Raw genomic sequence first — 17,783 nt, forward strand, 5'->3', positions numbered from 1 at the left:
CCCCTCCTGTTGTGGAAGGCCGCGTCGGTCTTTTTAAACTAAAAGCATTCCGTCAATATGTCTACCCTACGAGGCGGAAAATTGGGCACCTCGGATCAACTTGCCAATCCGGCTCTGTGTGTCTAAACGCTCTCAGCTTGCCGGCAAAACGGGCCAACATTCATGGAAAATCTGGCAGTGTAAAAGGGGCTACAGTTGGTGGGTGTAGTTTGGTACAAAGAAAATAGTTCCTATTTAAAAACTGCTCACAACAAGGTCTGTGGATTATCTTGAGTAACTGGGTCATGATTTCTAGAAAGACACATTGCTGTAGAGTTTTTCTAATTCATTTTTTTGGCTCTTTGAGCACCACAAGCTCAGTGCAAACTAGTCCTATCATATTCAAGAGACATCTCTACAGCTGATATCTCCAACACTCTGCAACTCACACCAAAACAATCTAGATTGATAAATAGCTCCACAGATAAGAGGAAGAATATCTCATTTTATTTTTTAAGGGAAAGTCTCCCTTTAATTTTCTTTTCACAGAAGTTTAAATTCAAATGTCAAACAGTAGGTGGTGCTCTTTACCTGTTCAGCTATGGGAGCTGTTGCTGCACATACTAACTTTCCAGTTTGTCCAATTTTAAACTAAAAACTAACTGACTAAAGATTGGAAACCAGTCTGAGGTGTGGAGGAGCTCATCCTCTAGGTATTAAACTGAGGACACATTTTGTAGTAAACATTTTAATTTCTTTAATATGAAAAATGACACATACAAACATTTCCATACATTTTCATCGGCTTATCCGGGGCCGGGTCCATTTCCATACATTTTCATCGGCTTATCCGGGGCCGGGTCGCGGGGGCAGCAGGCCAAGCAAAACAACCCAGACGTCCCTCTCCCCAGCAACACTTTCCAGCTCATCCTGGGGGACCCCAAGGCATTCCCAGGCCAGATGAGATATGTAATCCCTCCAGCATGTTCTGGGTCTGCCCCGGGGCCTCCTACCAGTGGGACGCGCCTGGAACACCTCTAACAGGAGGCATCCTGATCAGATGCCCGAACCACCTCAATTGACAGCGGCTCTACTCCGAGCTCCCTCTGTAGCATAACGTTAACCTTTAAATTTGGCTACTCGCACTGATCAGGTCAAACTTGACTCTATTAATGAATCTACAAAAGTTTACGAGGTGAATATTATAGATGATAATTACAGAAGTCCCGTTTCTGTATTCATGTGATTCCTTCAGTATGCAGTGGAAGGTGTAATGAACATAATGATACAGGCTGAAGTGGTGGAGCTCAGGAGCAGCCCCACACATCCCGCTTTGATTTCTCGTACTAGGCATTTTTCTGTGGACAGAAGACAAAATAAGACAATGTCATGTCACTGCTCATTACCCATGATGACATCGTGTTTTTAAGCTATCTAGTGCCAACATTTTCTGTAGAAGTACAAGACTATTCGTCAGTGCAAATCAAACTATCCCACTGATCTCTGTATGCAGGATGCTGCATCACAGTTAGGACTTTACCTTGGCAGCTTCTGCTTTCCGGAAATTGCCAAAGAGCTTCATTAACTTGGGTGTTGGTGGTTTTTGTCCAAACAAATGCAAACCTTTTGGCTTTTCCTCATTGGTTTTAGCTGGTGCAGGGCCTTTGGCTTTGATCAGTTTCCTCCACAGTCACACACAGAGACAATAATGGGCTGCGTTTTAGAATCTAATTTGCACAATTGGATTTTAGAAGCATCAAAATGATTGTTCTAAGTGTTAATGACTCACTTTCCCTTCCTGGCCAGCACTTTCTGAGACTCTGGGTAGTGGATGAGGATGTCAAACAGGTCCTTCTTCTCCAGGACAAAAAGGTTAGCAAAGCCGTGGGCTTTCACGTTAGCTGTGCGCCTGTTGCCTCCATCTTTGGCAGACTGTAGTAAACTGTGACGGGGACAGAAGTCAAAATATATCGTGTCCAGAGTGTCCATTTCAGATCACATTGGTCGGGTAAAGACAACAAACTGTGCAACAGGGATGTTGTCTTTGTCTTTACAAGGTAACTGCAAAGGCAAATATGTTCTCCTTACAGATATGATACTTATTATTATCATGCTCATCAGTGTCACGTACTGGATGAGAGGATGATGAAAATAAGGAATAAATATGTGACTTGTATTTCTTTTCTGTTCAAGTTCGTATATAAAGGTAGACTAACCTGATTTCTCCAAACACGCTTCCAGCCTTTAGTGTGACAAACACAATACTGTTGTCCGGTCCTCCCACCACCTGCACCGCCCCGCTTTTGATGATGTACATCTCTTTGCCGATGTCCCCCTGTGGAGGCGAGCGCAGAGGTCAGCATCACTCTCAGATGATATAACCTTCTATATATCAATCAATCAATTCAATCAATTTTATTTATAAAGCCCAATATCACAAATCACAATTTGCCTCACAGGGCTTTACAGCATACAACATCCCTCTCATATCATGCTGATCACTAAGGTTTATCCTTTACCAACACAAACTCGTATACTCACCTTCTTCACCACAAAGTCTCCAGGTAGATAAACGATTGACTTGAGCCTCAGCAACATGTCCACCAACATCTGCTGGTCACAGCCCTGAAGAGGCAACAGAAGATTGACAGGTGAGCATTCAGTGCTGTGTTCACAGAGATGTGTGTGACTCCAGACATGAGTGGGATATGATGCAATGGGCTCCTGGGCACAGACATGGAAGAGGCCCCACCATGACTCCAATATAGGAAAAAGACTCAAACCTTGTGGTGGTTTTGTAGCTCTTTGTAGTTGTTATGCATCTTTTTTTTATGTCTCTTTTTGGTTTGTTTTTTGTCTCTTTGTAGTTGATTCAAGTCTCTGTGTTTTTTTGGTGTCTCTTTATAGTAACTTTATGTCTCTTTGAGGTCATGTTGTGTGTCGCCCGTAGTCGTTAATAGTCTCTTTGTGTCATTTTGTGTTGCCTCGTTGTTTTTTGTCTCTGTAGTAATTTTGTGTCTCTTTGTATTTGTTATGTGTCTCTTTGGTTATTTTGTCTGTTTATGGTTATCTATTTGTATCTGTGTGGTTGTTTTGTGTCTCTTTGTGTTTGTTTTGTGTCTCGTAGTCATTTTTTGTCTCTTTGTTGTTCAGTGTTGCCTTGTAGTCATTATGTGTCTCCTTGTGGTTGTTTTGTGTCTCTTTGTAGTCAAATTGTGTCTCCTTTTGTTTGTTTTGTGTCTGTATAGTTGTTTTATGTCTCTTTGTAGTTGTTTTGCCCCTTTTTGTAGTTCTTTTGTGTCTCTGCAGTTCCTGTTTGTGGTCTTTTTCTCCCTCTTCCTGGCTGGTGCATGGGAATTTGAGTGACATTTTGCAGGTGAAGGCCAGGGGGGGGCCCTGGACCTATGCCCAGTAGACCCATTCAGAAATCCATCCATGACCCCAGATGTCTGTCAAAATGTGATTTAATTGTCTCAAATTACAGGAGGACACAAAAAATGCTGAGTCACCTGAAACAGTGCAATCTTCTGGAAGGTGCTCAGGTTGATGTCAACAGCAATGGCGGTTTTCATCACCAGAGGCAACGCATCCAGCAGCTCGGACTCATCTGGAGAAGACATGAATATCTCATCATACAGTAAGCTGTCAAAAGCATTTTCTTAACGCATCTAAAAAATTGTGTGGTTATTTAAATATTAGTCTAGTTTTTAGGAGAGAGTTTTAGTGTCTCATCAGGTTTATTATTTCTGGTACAAATGTTTGAGTCTCACCCAGCATGCCCTGAGCTGCCCAGGTGTAGTTGTACCAGGTCCGAACTCTGTTCTGGACAGGCTTGGGGATTGAGTAGGTGTTCATGTAAGCAACACAGCCGTCCATTGATGCCCGGAAATATGTCTGACCTGCTGTTGCTGCTCCTATGACATCTCTCATCTAAGAGAAAGAAAGACAGACGGACAAGAGAGTGTTGCATTAGAATACATAACATTGTGAACAAAAGCTTTAAGCTGAATGTGTAATGCTGGAGTCACAAATAAAACCCTCCTCCGACCTACCTGTCCAATCAAACTGGAGAACACAAAGACGCCAATAAAAAAGTTCAACATCTGAAAGGTAATCTCAAAGGTGGTCACAGGCTCTGGAAGACCCCCGATGTTGATCAGACTGCGGACTGCAAAGTAATAACAACGCAGGTACCTGTGAAGGGACAGGGTGCATCTTTATTTCATAGTGATAACAAGGCACTACACTGCGTAACTGATGTAACGACAGAGAGCTCCCACAACATCACAAACTCTTCAAGACAAAGTAAAAAGTACATACGCTGAGCCCTCTCCATCATACACCCACTGGGTCGTATTAAGACCTTGATGTATCGAGGCAACATAAAATGCACAGGCGTTGAGATGGAGCATAAAGAGCAGGTAACCTGTGGTGCGAGCCACTCTGTGTTTGAAAGAGAAACATATAAAAGGATTAGGTTGACGACGAAATTTTTTTGTCATCGTTTTCGTCAATCAAATGAACACTGGACAAGACAAGCATTTAAAAAGTGGTGGTTTAAAAACTATCAACAGGCATCCTTTTCTGCTTAAAGCCAACTCAAGAACTCAACAGTAACAGTTTATCTAATGGCAGAAGTTTAAATTTCAGCCAACTAAAATGAGGTAAAAAAAAACAGTATTGATTTGCTCCTGTCACTGTTCCAGCAGCATTTACCTCCAGATGTAGGCCTTGGCCATGATACTCTCAAGTCGATCACTGAACTCGAAGAAGGATTCAACCTAGAACACACAAGGAAACAAACCGGTGAAAGACTGTTTAGAAAATAGGAAGCTTATTCAAATACAANTATATATATATATATACACATATACACACACATCATTAGTAGTCAGTTGGCTGCCTACCTTGATAAAGCGGTTGAATCGGTATATGGAGGAGAACTTAAAGTACAGACAGAGAAGGTCAAAGGGGAGGATGCTGAAGACATCAGCCTGAGGAATAAAAGAAACTTGGTTATGTTTCACAACAACTTTTGTACCTCTGAGGTTAAAGTGAGTGGTAGATTGTAGCTTTTGTAGATTGTAGCTTTTTCCATAGAGGGCTGTCAACTCTGGAATATATTACCAACTAAAATGAAACTGATTACAGATTTAAAATCCTTCATAACAAAGGTCAAATGCTGGCTAAAAGCAAACCAGAGCTGCACCCACTCTCAGCTAAATGGCATCCTGATCAGATGCCCGAACCACGTCAACTGACCTCTTTCGATGCGAAGGAGCAGCGGCTCTACTCTGAGCTCCCTCCAGATGTCTGAGCTCCTCACCCTATCTCTAAGGCTGAGCCCAGCCACCCCACGGAGGAAACTAATTTTGGCTGCTTGTATCCGCGATCTCATTCTTTCGGTCACTACCCAGAGCTCATGACCATCGGTGAGGGCTGGGACGTAGATGGACCAGTAAATCGAAAGCTTCACCTTCCAGCTCAGCTCCCTCTTTACCACAAAGGTCTGGCACAGCACCCGCATCACTGCAGAAGCCACAACAAACCGCCGATCCATCTCACACTCCATTCTACCCTCACTCATGAACAAGACCCCAAGATACTTGAACTCCCTCACTTGAGGCAGTAACTCTCCCAACCCAGAGGGGGCAATCCACCAGTTTCCGACAGAGAACCATGGCCTCAGACCTGGAGGTGCTGACTCTCATCCCATCTGCTTCACACTCGGCTGCAAAACGCCCCAGTGGATGCTTGAGGTCATGGTTTGATGAAGCCAACAGAACCACATCATCTGCAAAAAGCAGAGCCGCAATTCTGAGGTCCCCAAACTGGACCTCTTCCTCCCCCTGGCTGCGCCTCAAGATCCTGTCCATGACTATCACAAAGAGGATCAGTGACAACGAACAACCCTGGCAGAGGCCAACACCCACTGAGAATGAGTTTGACTTAAAGGGTTAGTTCGACATTTTGGCAAATTCGCCTATTGCCGTAATCCCTATAGTCATATGAGTAGGTACATTACCTTTAATTGTCAGTGCGTGCTGTTCTGAGATCGGTGGGACAGAGCTGCCCGCTGAAATGGAGGTGAACGGTACAGGTCCCTCTCTCCCTCAAAACTAATCAAATACACCATCAAATGACTCCAAAACGCTCTTGTGGACAACTTGTAGCTTACACATTCACCACGCTATGAAATAATAATGTAATATTACGAGACAGAGTTGTTTTGAAGCCAAATGCAGAGCCGGAACTACATTCCAGACATACAGTACTTGCTGGGCGGAGTGATTTCAAACAGCGTATGTTTAGTGCAGTTACTCCTGTCATCAAAACAACAAGTTTGTTGAGAAGAAGCCAGAATATACAGAGGAAGAGTTACAGGTTTTGGAAGAAGAGAGAGCAAGAAGAGAGGCTGAGGCTGCTGAGCAACCAGGGGCTGAGGGGAGACCCAGAGCCGGTGGTGTAAATGTGGGGCCTACTGGCCACTTTATTAGGTACACCTGTGCAATATAAATATAGAGTACGCCTCAAAATAATCACCGGAACACGTGGAGAACATGCTAACTCCACACTCATAAATCACCACAACTCCTGAAGGAACAACAACATAAAATGTTCCCTAGCAGTCTGTTTATTCCCAACAATGAGAAGTAATGCCAGTCACTTCACTATATGCTCTGGGCAAGCACTTATCCATAACATAACCACAGCAACATTTGCATTTTAGCCTTATTTACCATGCATGGGTTGTAGGCTAATGTTACTCAACATGGGGGTAACGTTACAGCAGAGAGACTGCTGAGCAAAATACACAACGATCACTTACCACGTCTGCTCGTTTTGTGATGCCGACAGATGGTATGACAGTGTCTCTCAAGAAAAGCGTTTGAACCATTCCTGAGCTTCTGCGCTCCATCCTTTCACTGTAGTCCTCTGGTAAAAAATGGCAGGTGCACACAAACATTTTCCGGACCATTTCCACAGGCGTGTTGGGGTCGATGTCCAGCACAAATAGCCATTGTTTCATCCTGTCCGTATTTTGGGTTGGTACTACGTGAAACTTCACTCTGCTCTATGTCTTCGGCTTGTTACCGCAACCTTTTATAATACATGTGTAAACCATGATTTACAACAGCACTCTGTAAACTTTTCTCAAACTTTCTGCTGCGTCCAGCTGACGATACCGCAAATGCAAGGCTGCAAGCAACTGTCTCAGGTGCGCACTGTGTCACTCCGCCCAGTGGTTTACTCAAGAAAGTAGTTCCGAGTATTTGCGTCATGTGTCGTAATGTTACTTAATTATACATTATTATTTCATAGCGTGGGGAATGCGCAAGCCATGTGTTGTCCACTAGAGCGTTTTGGAGTCATTTGATGGTGTATTTGATTACTTTTGAGGGAGAGAGGGAGCTGTACCGTTCACCTCCATTTCAGAGGGCAGCTCTGCCCCACCGATCTCAAAACTGCAGGCACTGACATTTAAAGGTAATGTACCTACCCATATGACTATAGGGATTACGGCAATAGGCGAATCTGCCAAAATGTCGAACTATCCCTTTAACGCTGAGTATGCTGATGCAGCTCTCACTTTGGTCATATAGGGATTGGATGGCTCGTAGCAGCGACCCCTGTGCCCCGTAATCCCAGAGTGCCCCCCACAAGACCCCAAGAGGGACACGGTTGTGAGCCTTCTCCAAGTCCACAAAGCACATGTAGACTAGATGGGCAAACTCCCAAGACCTCTCCTGCAGCCTTGCAAGGGGAAAGAGCTGGTCCACTGTTTCACGGCCAGGACGGAATCCGCATTGCTCCTCCTGAATACAAGGTTCGACAATCTGTCGGAGCCTCCTTTCCAGCAACCTGGAGTAAACATTTCCCAGAGACTAAACAGTGCGATACCCTGATAATTGGAGCACACTCTGTCCCCTTTCTTTCAAAAATGGGGTACAGTCCTTGGGTAAATGTATTTAGTTACTTTCTACCACTAGACGTATAATTGTCATTCTCACCTTGAATCGATGTGATTTCCGATAATGTGACTTAGCCATGGCTCTGTCTCTCTGCAGGAGAATTAAACACAATATCACAGTTCAGGTGGATCTAAGAACAGGCATAGAAGTATCACAGGTAAAGATGAGACACAGACTACTAATACTGATGCTTGATAATGCTTTGTGACTTACAATAATGTCTCCAGCTTTGACAAACTGAAGTCGGGGCTGCCAAACCACGATGTCAATAACATTCACTAAGTCACTAACAATGTCGCAAAATATCCAGTAGGGGTTTGTAGCTTTGTTATGGTAAGGAAAGGCCAACCGGGTGGTGCAAAACCAAGTGTTGTAGTTGAATGCCAATGCCACCAGGGACATCCAGGCAATGTAGCGACGATCTGTAGAGAGACAGATATACACATTTAATCATGTCTGTTCATTTCATCTCAGCTGTCCTGTTCCCATGTGTGCCTCACCTACCTGTGAAAGGATCTATGGTGTTTCCCAGGACGTTATCCATGTGGGTCTCGATTGGATGGAAGATGACGTCAAAGCAGGAGAAGTTGATGTCTGGGAGGAACTTCACTTTCTTTGTGGCCTCCTCCGCCAGCCTCTCCTCCTCTGCTTTCTTCTCGGCCTCCAGCTTTTTCTCTTCGTCCTTTTTCTTCTTCTCCTCTGCCTTTTTGGCCGCCTCTTCCGCCTTCTTTTTTTCCGCTTCTTCTTTTGCTATTCGCTCCTCCTCCTTCAGTCTGATGTAGTCGTCCTTCCTCAGAATAGGTGCTGAACAAAGAGAGTGACGGTGAGTTAAATAGCTGCGTGCTTGTTTTCTGTCTGTGTGTTGGTCTGTCAGTGTTCGTACTTACTGACAGGTGGGGTGATTTCTGGCGAGGTGGCGTACGGGTCTATGGCTTTCCCTTTGAAAATCTCTGTCCGCTCTCTTATGTCCTTGATCACAGCTCTGAGTGTGTCATCTGTGTTACGGAAGTAGACAACAGGTGGAGTGGGAGGGCGGGCCTCTTCACTGAAAACAGAGCAGAAGCAAAAAAGAAAGGTGAATAAAAGAATACCACAGAAAATGACATTAAATACAAGAGGAGGGAAATGAGGGGGCTAAATTGGAAACTAATCTTTAGTGGTGGTCAAAAATATTGGACAATTTTGCAAGTATAATAACGATTAACCCTAAAAGACATGAAGGACTGCTGCTGATCTCGGCCGACACTACTGTCTTTAAGAGGATGTGTTGCGCAACTTGCGCTCATTGTTTTTCTAGCATGATTCATTGGTACCAACCATATCATGCTAGCTTGTTGTATAGGGGGCTATATAACACTCCAAAGTTAGCCATCACAGTTTTTCCTTTGCCTTCCCTGACCTCTCACCTCAAGATATCTGAAAATAGGTTCTGTGGGTACCCATGAATCTCTCCTTTACATACATGCCCACTTTATGTTAGTCTCGTGCAGTTTTTGGCAAAAATCATGCATTTTCTTTCATGCATTATATTCTTAAAACTGTGTATTTGAATATTTCTGCATACTGGGGTCCCTAAACAGTATTAGAATTGCATGAATTGGGTATGACTGGAAAGTTTTGTGGAGTCACTGGGCTCAACTTTACTTGCGTGTGATGATGCTAGTCCCCATAGTAATTATTTTATTGTAGTGAGACCATATTTTGGAACCTGACCTCACTGTATCTAATGACCTGTTGTGACCTCTGGGATAATCACAGCCTCGTGAAACTTTACAGCCAAACCAGAGACATGGAGGATTCAGAGAATGTATGGCTTTCATAGTTATATTGATCAGAACAGAAGTGTTTGCCATTCCTTGTAAATCTCCAAATGTCAGAAGTTTTTGATAACAAATCAGAGCATGGGTTTTTATATAGTGTTCGTCAAAGTCTTGCAGTCTTAATGTTGTATTTTTGAGTGATTTTTGATAATTTTATCAATTCTTGGATTGTCAAAAATGCTTTTATTTTGCACCAAATCTGTGTAACGAATGGTATCTACACAAAAACATGATGCAACAACTTATGAAGCATAGTTGAACACCTGACTGCCATCATATACTTGTATCATAATGTTCTAAGCCCCTACACACTCGAGACTTTCAAAGCATTAATAGGCACCTGTCCAAAGCACAAGAGGTTTACAAACAAATGCAGGACTTTTACCTGTAACAGAGTACTTTTTCAGTGTGGTATTAGTATTTTTACTTCAGTAAAGGATCTGAGTACTTCCTCCACCACTGCTGCTGACATGACATTTGCACTTTGGAAAATCACATGTTCACTTGTTTAAATTTGTTTCACTTCTGCAGAACGTCTTCTTCGTCTTGCAGCCTTTTTTGGTGGCACCTCTCCAGCTCTTGGGCATGTGCCAGAGTCTTTGCACATGGCACAACACCTGCCCTTACAGAGTGTTAGGAGGGCTTTACCTATGCTAATACGTTACTCATGATCAAGTGGTATTCATCATTCAGCACCTGGGTCAGAGCAGATCTGGATGGTCAAGAACTTTTGCTGTATCTGGAGCTGACTTCTCGTTTTTTCTCGCAACAGAAAATTAAGTGAAAATATGAGACAAATTTAAGAGAGTGTTGCTGCATGAGGCCCAGTGTTTGTTACAGCCAGAATAAATTGACACACCAGGCATCTCAAACTAATCTTCCCTGCTTTCAAATGATGTATACCACTTCTATGTGGCTGCTGTCTCGCCCTAAAGAGTCCCTGTTCCCTCCTAAAAAAGAATCTACAGTGGGTCTCTAAAGGTCAATCTGCTGAAACTGAGGAGTTTCAGTCACACAACCCTACATGAGCTCTACAAACATGCTGGATTTCTTTTCCACTTTTATTTGAACCTCAAATAGTGTGTAAATCATCAACAAAATCACTTCCTTGAAACCAGCTCCTGTTTGCATGTGAACACTATCCCTGATCTTTCTCAGTCACAAATAACACTAAGCTCCTAATCTCCTTTCCTACTTTAGGAGTCACAGGCTGCAAGTGGCAGTGTGATCATGGCTGCTGTTGCCACACACACAAAGTGTCCAGACGTTGTACTTCTTGTTAGCAAAGCCGAAACAAAGGCGGTGCAGCTAAGCAGACATTGCAGCAGCATCTCATAGTAAACTGTCCATCTGCACAATCAGTACAGAATGGTTAATGTATGTCTGGAGAGTATTTATAACCAGTTTCAAGTTAGGTGTCAGATATTAGCAACAGCTATGCTTTAAGTTTTGTAATTATGTAAATGCTGAATGCTACAAAGCCAAATACATCACTGTAACCTGACAAAGCTCTTCTTGTTCACAGTGTAGTGCTACACTGAAGCTGATACACTGGTACCTGGAAACTTGAGGCAAGAAGAGTTAAATGGACAGAGCTCAAGCTCCAGGTCAAGGTATTCTTAGTCCAGCCAAGTTTATCTGTATAGCTACTACTCACTGTGAGAGTCTCATCACCTCTCACAATTATTCTACAGTAAACAAACATAATTTCAAGAAGGATTTCCTTCATTGATCTTTAAATATTCCAACAAAAACATCCTCTTCTCCCGAATCTCATGTCAGAGGCAACACAACAGACTGAAAAGATTCGCCATAGTGTGTATCACAACATTTGCGCTCTCATTTCCGCAGGTGTAGGTCTTTGTTTCCAAGGTTGTCCCCAAGCAGCAGTGTTCAGCATAAGCATTTTATCAACCATCAGCAAAGCAGCAACATCTCTCTCCATCTTCCTCTTGCATATTCTTTGTAACATCGGCTCATACGGACACAACATAGCACGCTGTAAAGAATTAAACAAGCCATATCATCTCGTTCATGACTTCTCAGACCTTGAACTCAAACCATTGTGTTGCCCCGCCCAAAACATATAACTTAATAATTAAATTAATATCGTAAATATGTGGGCGACTAGTCGACTAAAGGCCCTAAATGAAGACTATTGGTAGACTAAGAAAATTCTTAGTCGGGGGCAGCCCTAGTCGTTAGAAGAGGACGAAGGGAAGGAAAATAGCCTCAATACTTTACTGCAAATCTCCAGGTTTGCTCACATGACATCAGAAATGTATGATGTACTTGCTGCTCAAGCTGTGAACTTAACCTCATCACACGTATGCCGCCACTGTGACTGTCGACAGATTCTTATTTCACTGTTGCACATTAATGGAAACATGCAGATAAATGTAGCCTATATGATACAAGCTACTTGACAGAGACTGCAAACTAGCTCAACGACATGGCCAATACTTGACAGAGACTGCAAACTAGCTCAACGACATGGCCAAACACAAGTAAGATGCTGAATGTATTAAACTGTGTGGACCTTGAACTAATGATGAAGGAGAAATCTGGACCCTGTGGCTGGACCAGTTGGGAACCATTGACTTAGTTGACTTCTGCAGTGTAGCAAAGGACTGGAGCCGATCCCAACTGGGTGACAAGTGCAATACATGCAGTATATGGTGCATTCTTACCCTTCAGCCCCCTCTGGATTGGCAGGAGCAGCAGGAGCAGGACCAGCAGCCGGAGCAGGAGCAGCAGGAGCAGGAGCAGCAGCTGGAGCAGGAGCAGCAGGAGCAGGAGCAGCAGCAGGAGCAGGAGCAGCTGGGGCAGGTTCTGGAAATAAAACACAGCAGCACTCTTTAGTCTGTTTCTAACAATTAGACACAAACACTAACCGAAGAACAAAAAGCCATAACGTCCTAGCATGGAAATCAAAATTAAAGCAACCGAGAGTATACTTTCTTAAATGTATGATCAAGGTGTACTTCATGACCTAATGCCACTACAAGATGTTCCTGTGCATTTATGGTACTTGGTGAAACAGTGATAATAATGGGACATGTACATGGCTTTTTTTTCTTCCTGAAATCAGTTAATCATCTGCAAATGTCTGCACAGATATGGTATATTTCCAGTATTTCTAGTCTGTATGTAATAAGTGTTCACCTGGATAATCCCCCAGACACATTAGCTCTTAGCATGGTTGAGTTTATCGTTTCCTGTCCTCTGCCAGATAACATAATTCCTTTTATCTCTAGTCAGAAAGACAAGGAGACAGATGAATTTGAATTGGATCCAAACAGACTTCTCACCTGGTTTGGCCTCTTCCTTCTTGGGCTCTTCTTCTTTCTTCTCTTCTTCTTTTTTCTCTTCCTCTTTCTTTACCTCTTCTTTCTTTTCCTCCTCTTTCTTTGGCTCCTCTTTTTCATCCTTCTTTTCGGGGGGCTTTTCCTCCTGTAAACACACAATAATGGTAACAAAAGCAGACAGACGTCTTGAGACAAACAGGACACAGCCAATCATCAGTTGTAAGGATCCAAAAAAGTCAAAGTGCTAAATGCTACTGCCACAGCCCCGGGCTTTAAAGTTGGTATTTGCTAATGATTAAGAGAGAGCACGTTGGTGCATTAGTTAGCACTGTCGCCTCACAGCAAGAGGGTTCCTGGTTCGAATCCTGGGGTGGGGGAGCCCTTCTGTGTGGAGCTTGCATGTTCTCCGTGTGTCAGCGTGGGTTTTCTCTGGGTACTCCGGCTTCCTCCCACAGTCCAAAGACATGCAGGTCAATTGGTGACTCTAAATTGTCCGTAGGTGTGAATGGTTGTCTGTCTCTATGTGTCAGCCCTGTGATAGTCTGGTGACCTGTCCAGGGTGTACCCTGCCTCTCGCCCATTGTCTCCCCACACTTGTAGTTCATTCTCAGTGCTGTCCCCTCCCTCAGCTTCAGGAGAAATACTGAAGTTCTTGAAAACTTGATCTAGGGTTTCTGTCACGTGATCAATGGCGGCAGCATGTAAATGCTTTGTCCTTGACTTCCCAAACTTTTAACATTAAATTAATAATCCCTCAAATTTTAAAATGAAGTGTCTAAACATGATTATAAAGAAAAGGGAATGTTAAAAAAACAAAACAAGGAAAAGATGAGAAGACAGGAGAAATTAGGAAAATAAAGTAAAAGTAACCTTAAAGAAACCATGTCATCAACGATAGATTTAAAGACTTCTGAGCAAGAAAAATATTGCTGATGGAGCATTCCCCCCTGAAAATCCAGCCATGCTTCCCTGGTGAAGATGCAGTGACTGGTCTTCATCACTGCCAAGCTGCTTTAGTGGTCTAAGTCACCTGCTATGGTCGATCTTAAAAACAACACGTGTGACGAGTAGTTACTGAGCACAGAACCTGATTAATTTAATGGTTGGAATGGTGCATGCATGGAAACTGCTAGACAGCTGTTCAGGGAGCAACGAATACAAAATACTGTTAAAACAGCATGAAAAAAGAACTCAGAAAGAAATAAAAAAAAGATATCAGGCCTTACCTTAGCTGGTGGAGCTGCACTGGGAGGCGGGGTAGCAGCCGGGGCAGGCGGAGGCTCAGGAGCCCCGAGTAACTTTTTAAACCTGCTGAACATGGCGAGGTTTGGTGCGGGCTACAGGGAACAGGCCATTCACTTCTCCTCCTCTTGAAAACACTTTCTGATGTGGCTCTCCGATCCTTAAAAGAAGTCCTTGTCTGTCATCCAAATCACAGACTGAGGCAATTAAATATCTTAGAGTTTAATTCCCTCTGGGCACTCCCCTTTTCCTGGAGTCACCACCAGATTAGCCACCAGTCTCTGCCAGGCAAGACGACTGTCCTGTGTTGACTTCAGTCCAGAGACCTTTGATTACTTTATCATTTGTTGGCAAATACACATCATAATAATTATTACAAGCGCATCTCCTGATTAATCAATGACTAAATGAAAAATATATATATAACTAATATATTTTAGTTTAGTTTTTTAAAACATCAAGCACACAGTCACAAATTGATAGTACACAAACACCAATTTCACATTACGAATGCTTCAAAAATAAATTAACAGAAAATAAAATAAACTGGCACGCAACAGTACTAATAAAAATGTAATGGCGCTCCGCACTGATTTTTTTTTTCTCCAAGTGAGGATCAGAATATATGCAGTTCACATAATCTGACCAAAATTAATATATATAAACGCTTGAAGATCCACTCATTACTAAAAGTGTATGTCATATAAAAACTGAAGTAATGGTCAAAGTTGTCATATGGAATAGTTAAGGGGTAACACTTTACTTGAAAGTATCTACATAAGGGTGACATGACACTGTCATAACAATGACATGACACTGTCATGAACTTGTCATGAACTTGTCATAAACATTATGTACATGTCATAAACATTATGTACATGTCATAAACGTTCATGACTGCTGTCATTAAGTGTCATTTGGTTTTTGTAATGACAAGTTGACATTGTTTGGGTTGTCTTGATTATGACAACTTGACATTAATCAAAGTGACATTACCAGAAAATGTCTTTGTCATGACAACTTCACATTAAATTTGTTTGGGATGTCCTTATTGTGACAACTTGACACTAACCAGGATGACATTACCAGAAAATGTCTTTGTCATGACAACTTGACATTAAATTTGTTTGGGATGTCCTTATTGTGACAACTTGACATTGACCAGGATGACATTACCAGAAAATGTCTTTGTCATGACAACTTGACATTAACAAAAAAAAAAGCACCTCTTTTTTGTATTTATGACAAGTTGACATAATGATTGTTAAAATTAGATGTCCAGGGTTACAGACCGATTCTAACACTTGGTCAGATAGATGTCTGACAGGATACGACACAAAACTGGCTGTCATGACACCATATGACAGTGTAATGAATAAATTCTTTGACCTAAAGTAAAGTGGTATCATTTTGATTTGTCATTAAGATATCATAAAGGATAGGACTGGCTGTCATGACAGCATTATAACAGCCAGTCTTATCCTTATTAGATCATTATTACAAACTGGTTACTAATTCGACAATTAAATTTACTGAAATCAGTCAAAACAACTCCTCTGCACTTCACACACAACACAGCACACTTTTCTCAATATTTAATCATGACGATCACACATGAATTACGTGGTAATTTGAAAGCAGCTGGTGTAAAACTAGCCTGCTGGGGTTATTTCAGTCCACTCTGCCCACTTAGTTAATTAACCCTTACAGTGTCTCCTTCTGGCTCACGGGATTAGTCAGCTCTTTCTCTGAACTGTAACTCCTACCATACGAACACACAGCCGGCAGACAGATACACAACAAGCAAACAAATAGGACAGTAAACTGAAGTTATGCAAGGGAATTATTTATTTAAGCAAATATTGATGGGGATCAAATCGATCAAATTCATTGTGAACAATACAGTTACCAATTGTCATGACACATAATCTCTGTTAGGCTTTTACAACCACTGTGCATTGGCAAACCAAATAAACACAGCCAATAAAAGCAGACAGGCAAAAGTTAACAAGGTACAACAAGCATATTTGAGGTTCACAGACAGATTAAATATTGCACATCTCATTATAATAGTTTAGAAATATATCTTTAAATACAGTTTTGGTGTTTAAATCTGCTTGTTGTCTCAGTTAGCTTGGCTTTGTCAGGTGGTCTAAGCATATCGAACCAGATATCTGACCCCAGGAAATAACAGAAGTAATCAGCTTTAAACATTATTTTAACATAACCTGAAATACACTCAGTACAAAAGAGTAGTAAGATGTTCAAAACAAAACTGTACATTCACTCCCAAAAAGGAGTTATAAGAAAAAGTAAGCCCACTACAGTCCTCACTGGCCACCAGCAGCAGCAGCCTGGGGGAAACAATACAAAATGTGACAGTCAGCATAACTGCAATGGTTTTTATATGACCACATATAGACTGAAAAGTAAATGTTGTTACCTTCATCTTCTCAATAATGTTCCTGTTCACGTTTCCACCAATAGCACGCAGCAGTTTGGGTGTGGGCGGTTTGGGTCCAAACAGGGCCAGGCCTTTCTTCTTGTCCTCTTCTGCTTTAGCTGCTGCTGGACCCTTTGACTTCATGAGTTTCCTGTACAAACACACACAGAGAGACTGATTGAACAAATGTCCTCTGATACCATTACCATTAAAATGTAAAGCTGACTGAAATATATTGGCAAATATAAACTTCATATATCAGGGGTCCTCAAAGTTTTGATGATTGAGTGTCAATTTAGGGAGCCAGTGTATGATTGAGGGCTGCACAGGAAGAGTGCACACACTTTGAGTTTTTATGGCAAAATATATACTGTGACTGTTTTAAGATTTTTTTAAAAATTCCTTTTTATGACATACTACAATTATAATTTTTAGAACACTGTACTTTTATTTTTTACATTTTATGACATATATACTACGACTTTTTTGATGACTTTTTCATGACAAACAATACTATGACTTTTTTGACATACAATATGATGACTTTCTAGGACATAATATACTTTTACTTTTTTTAAAATAACTTTTTATGACATACTATACTATGACTTTTTTTTCATGGTTTGGGACGACATACTATACTATGACTTTTTTTTCATAATTTGGAACAACATACGATACTATGACTTTTTTTCATGATTTGGAACGACATACTATACTGTGACTTTTTTTTCATGGTTTGGGACGACATACTATTCTATGACTTTTTTTCATGATTTCAGATGACATACTGTACTATGACTTTTCTTTCATGGTTTTGGACGACATACTATACTATGACTTTTTTTTGATGATTTGGGACGACATACTATACTATGACATTTTTTAAATAACTTTATGACGGGCGGCATGGTGGTGTGGTGGTTAGCACTCTCGCCTCACAGCAAGAGGGTTGCCGGTTCGATCCCGGGCGTGGGAGCCCTTCTGTGCGGAGTTTGCATGTTCTCCCCGTGTCAGC

General features: G+C 41.9%; 1 protein-coding gene and 1 long non-coding RNA gene across 2 annotated transcripts; one reads left to right on the forward strand and one right to left on the reverse strand.

Annotated features, from left to right (window-relative positions):
- Positions 1–1,419: 1,419 nt before the first annotated feature.
- On the reverse strand, positions 1,420–15,079 carry cngb3.1 (cyclic nucleotide gated channel subunit beta 3, tandem duplicate 1). Its single transcript, XM_050057354.1, has 17 exons — positions 14,307–15,079; positions 13,084–13,225; positions 12,463–12,604; positions 8,840–8,997; positions 8,457–8,756; positions 8,166–8,374; positions 7,992–8,042; positions 4,887–4,973; positions 4,696–4,760; positions 4,300–4,422; positions 4,032–4,173; positions 3,750–3,909; positions 3,489–3,586; positions 2,521–2,604; positions 2,196–2,314; positions 1,769–1,921; positions 1,420–1,661 (listed from the first exon to the last, which is right to left on the reverse strand). The coding sequence occupies exons 1-17, from the start codon at positions 14,397–14,399 to the stop codon at positions 1,508–1,510; spliced, it is 2,280 nt and encodes a 759-aa protein (XP_049913311.1). The 5' UTR covers positions 14,400–15,079; the 3' UTR covers positions 1,420–1,507.
- LOC126398129 (uncharacterized) lies at positions 2,198–3,683 on the forward strand. The gene is made up of 3 exons (XR_007570740.1): positions 2,198–2,334; positions 2,537–2,630; positions 3,464–3,683. It is a non-coding gene; the product is annotated as an uncharacterized LOC126398129 (long non-coding RNA).
- Positions 15,080–17,783: the final 2,704 nt, after the last annotated feature.

This window comes from Epinephelus moara, chromosome 11 (assembly GCF_006386435.1).
Source record: "Epinephelus moara isolate mb chromosome 11, YSFRI_EMoa_1.0, whole genome shotgun sequence".
Classification (NCBI taxonomy): Eukaryota; Metazoa; Chordata; class Actinopteri; order Perciformes; family Serranidae; genus Epinephelus; species Epinephelus moara.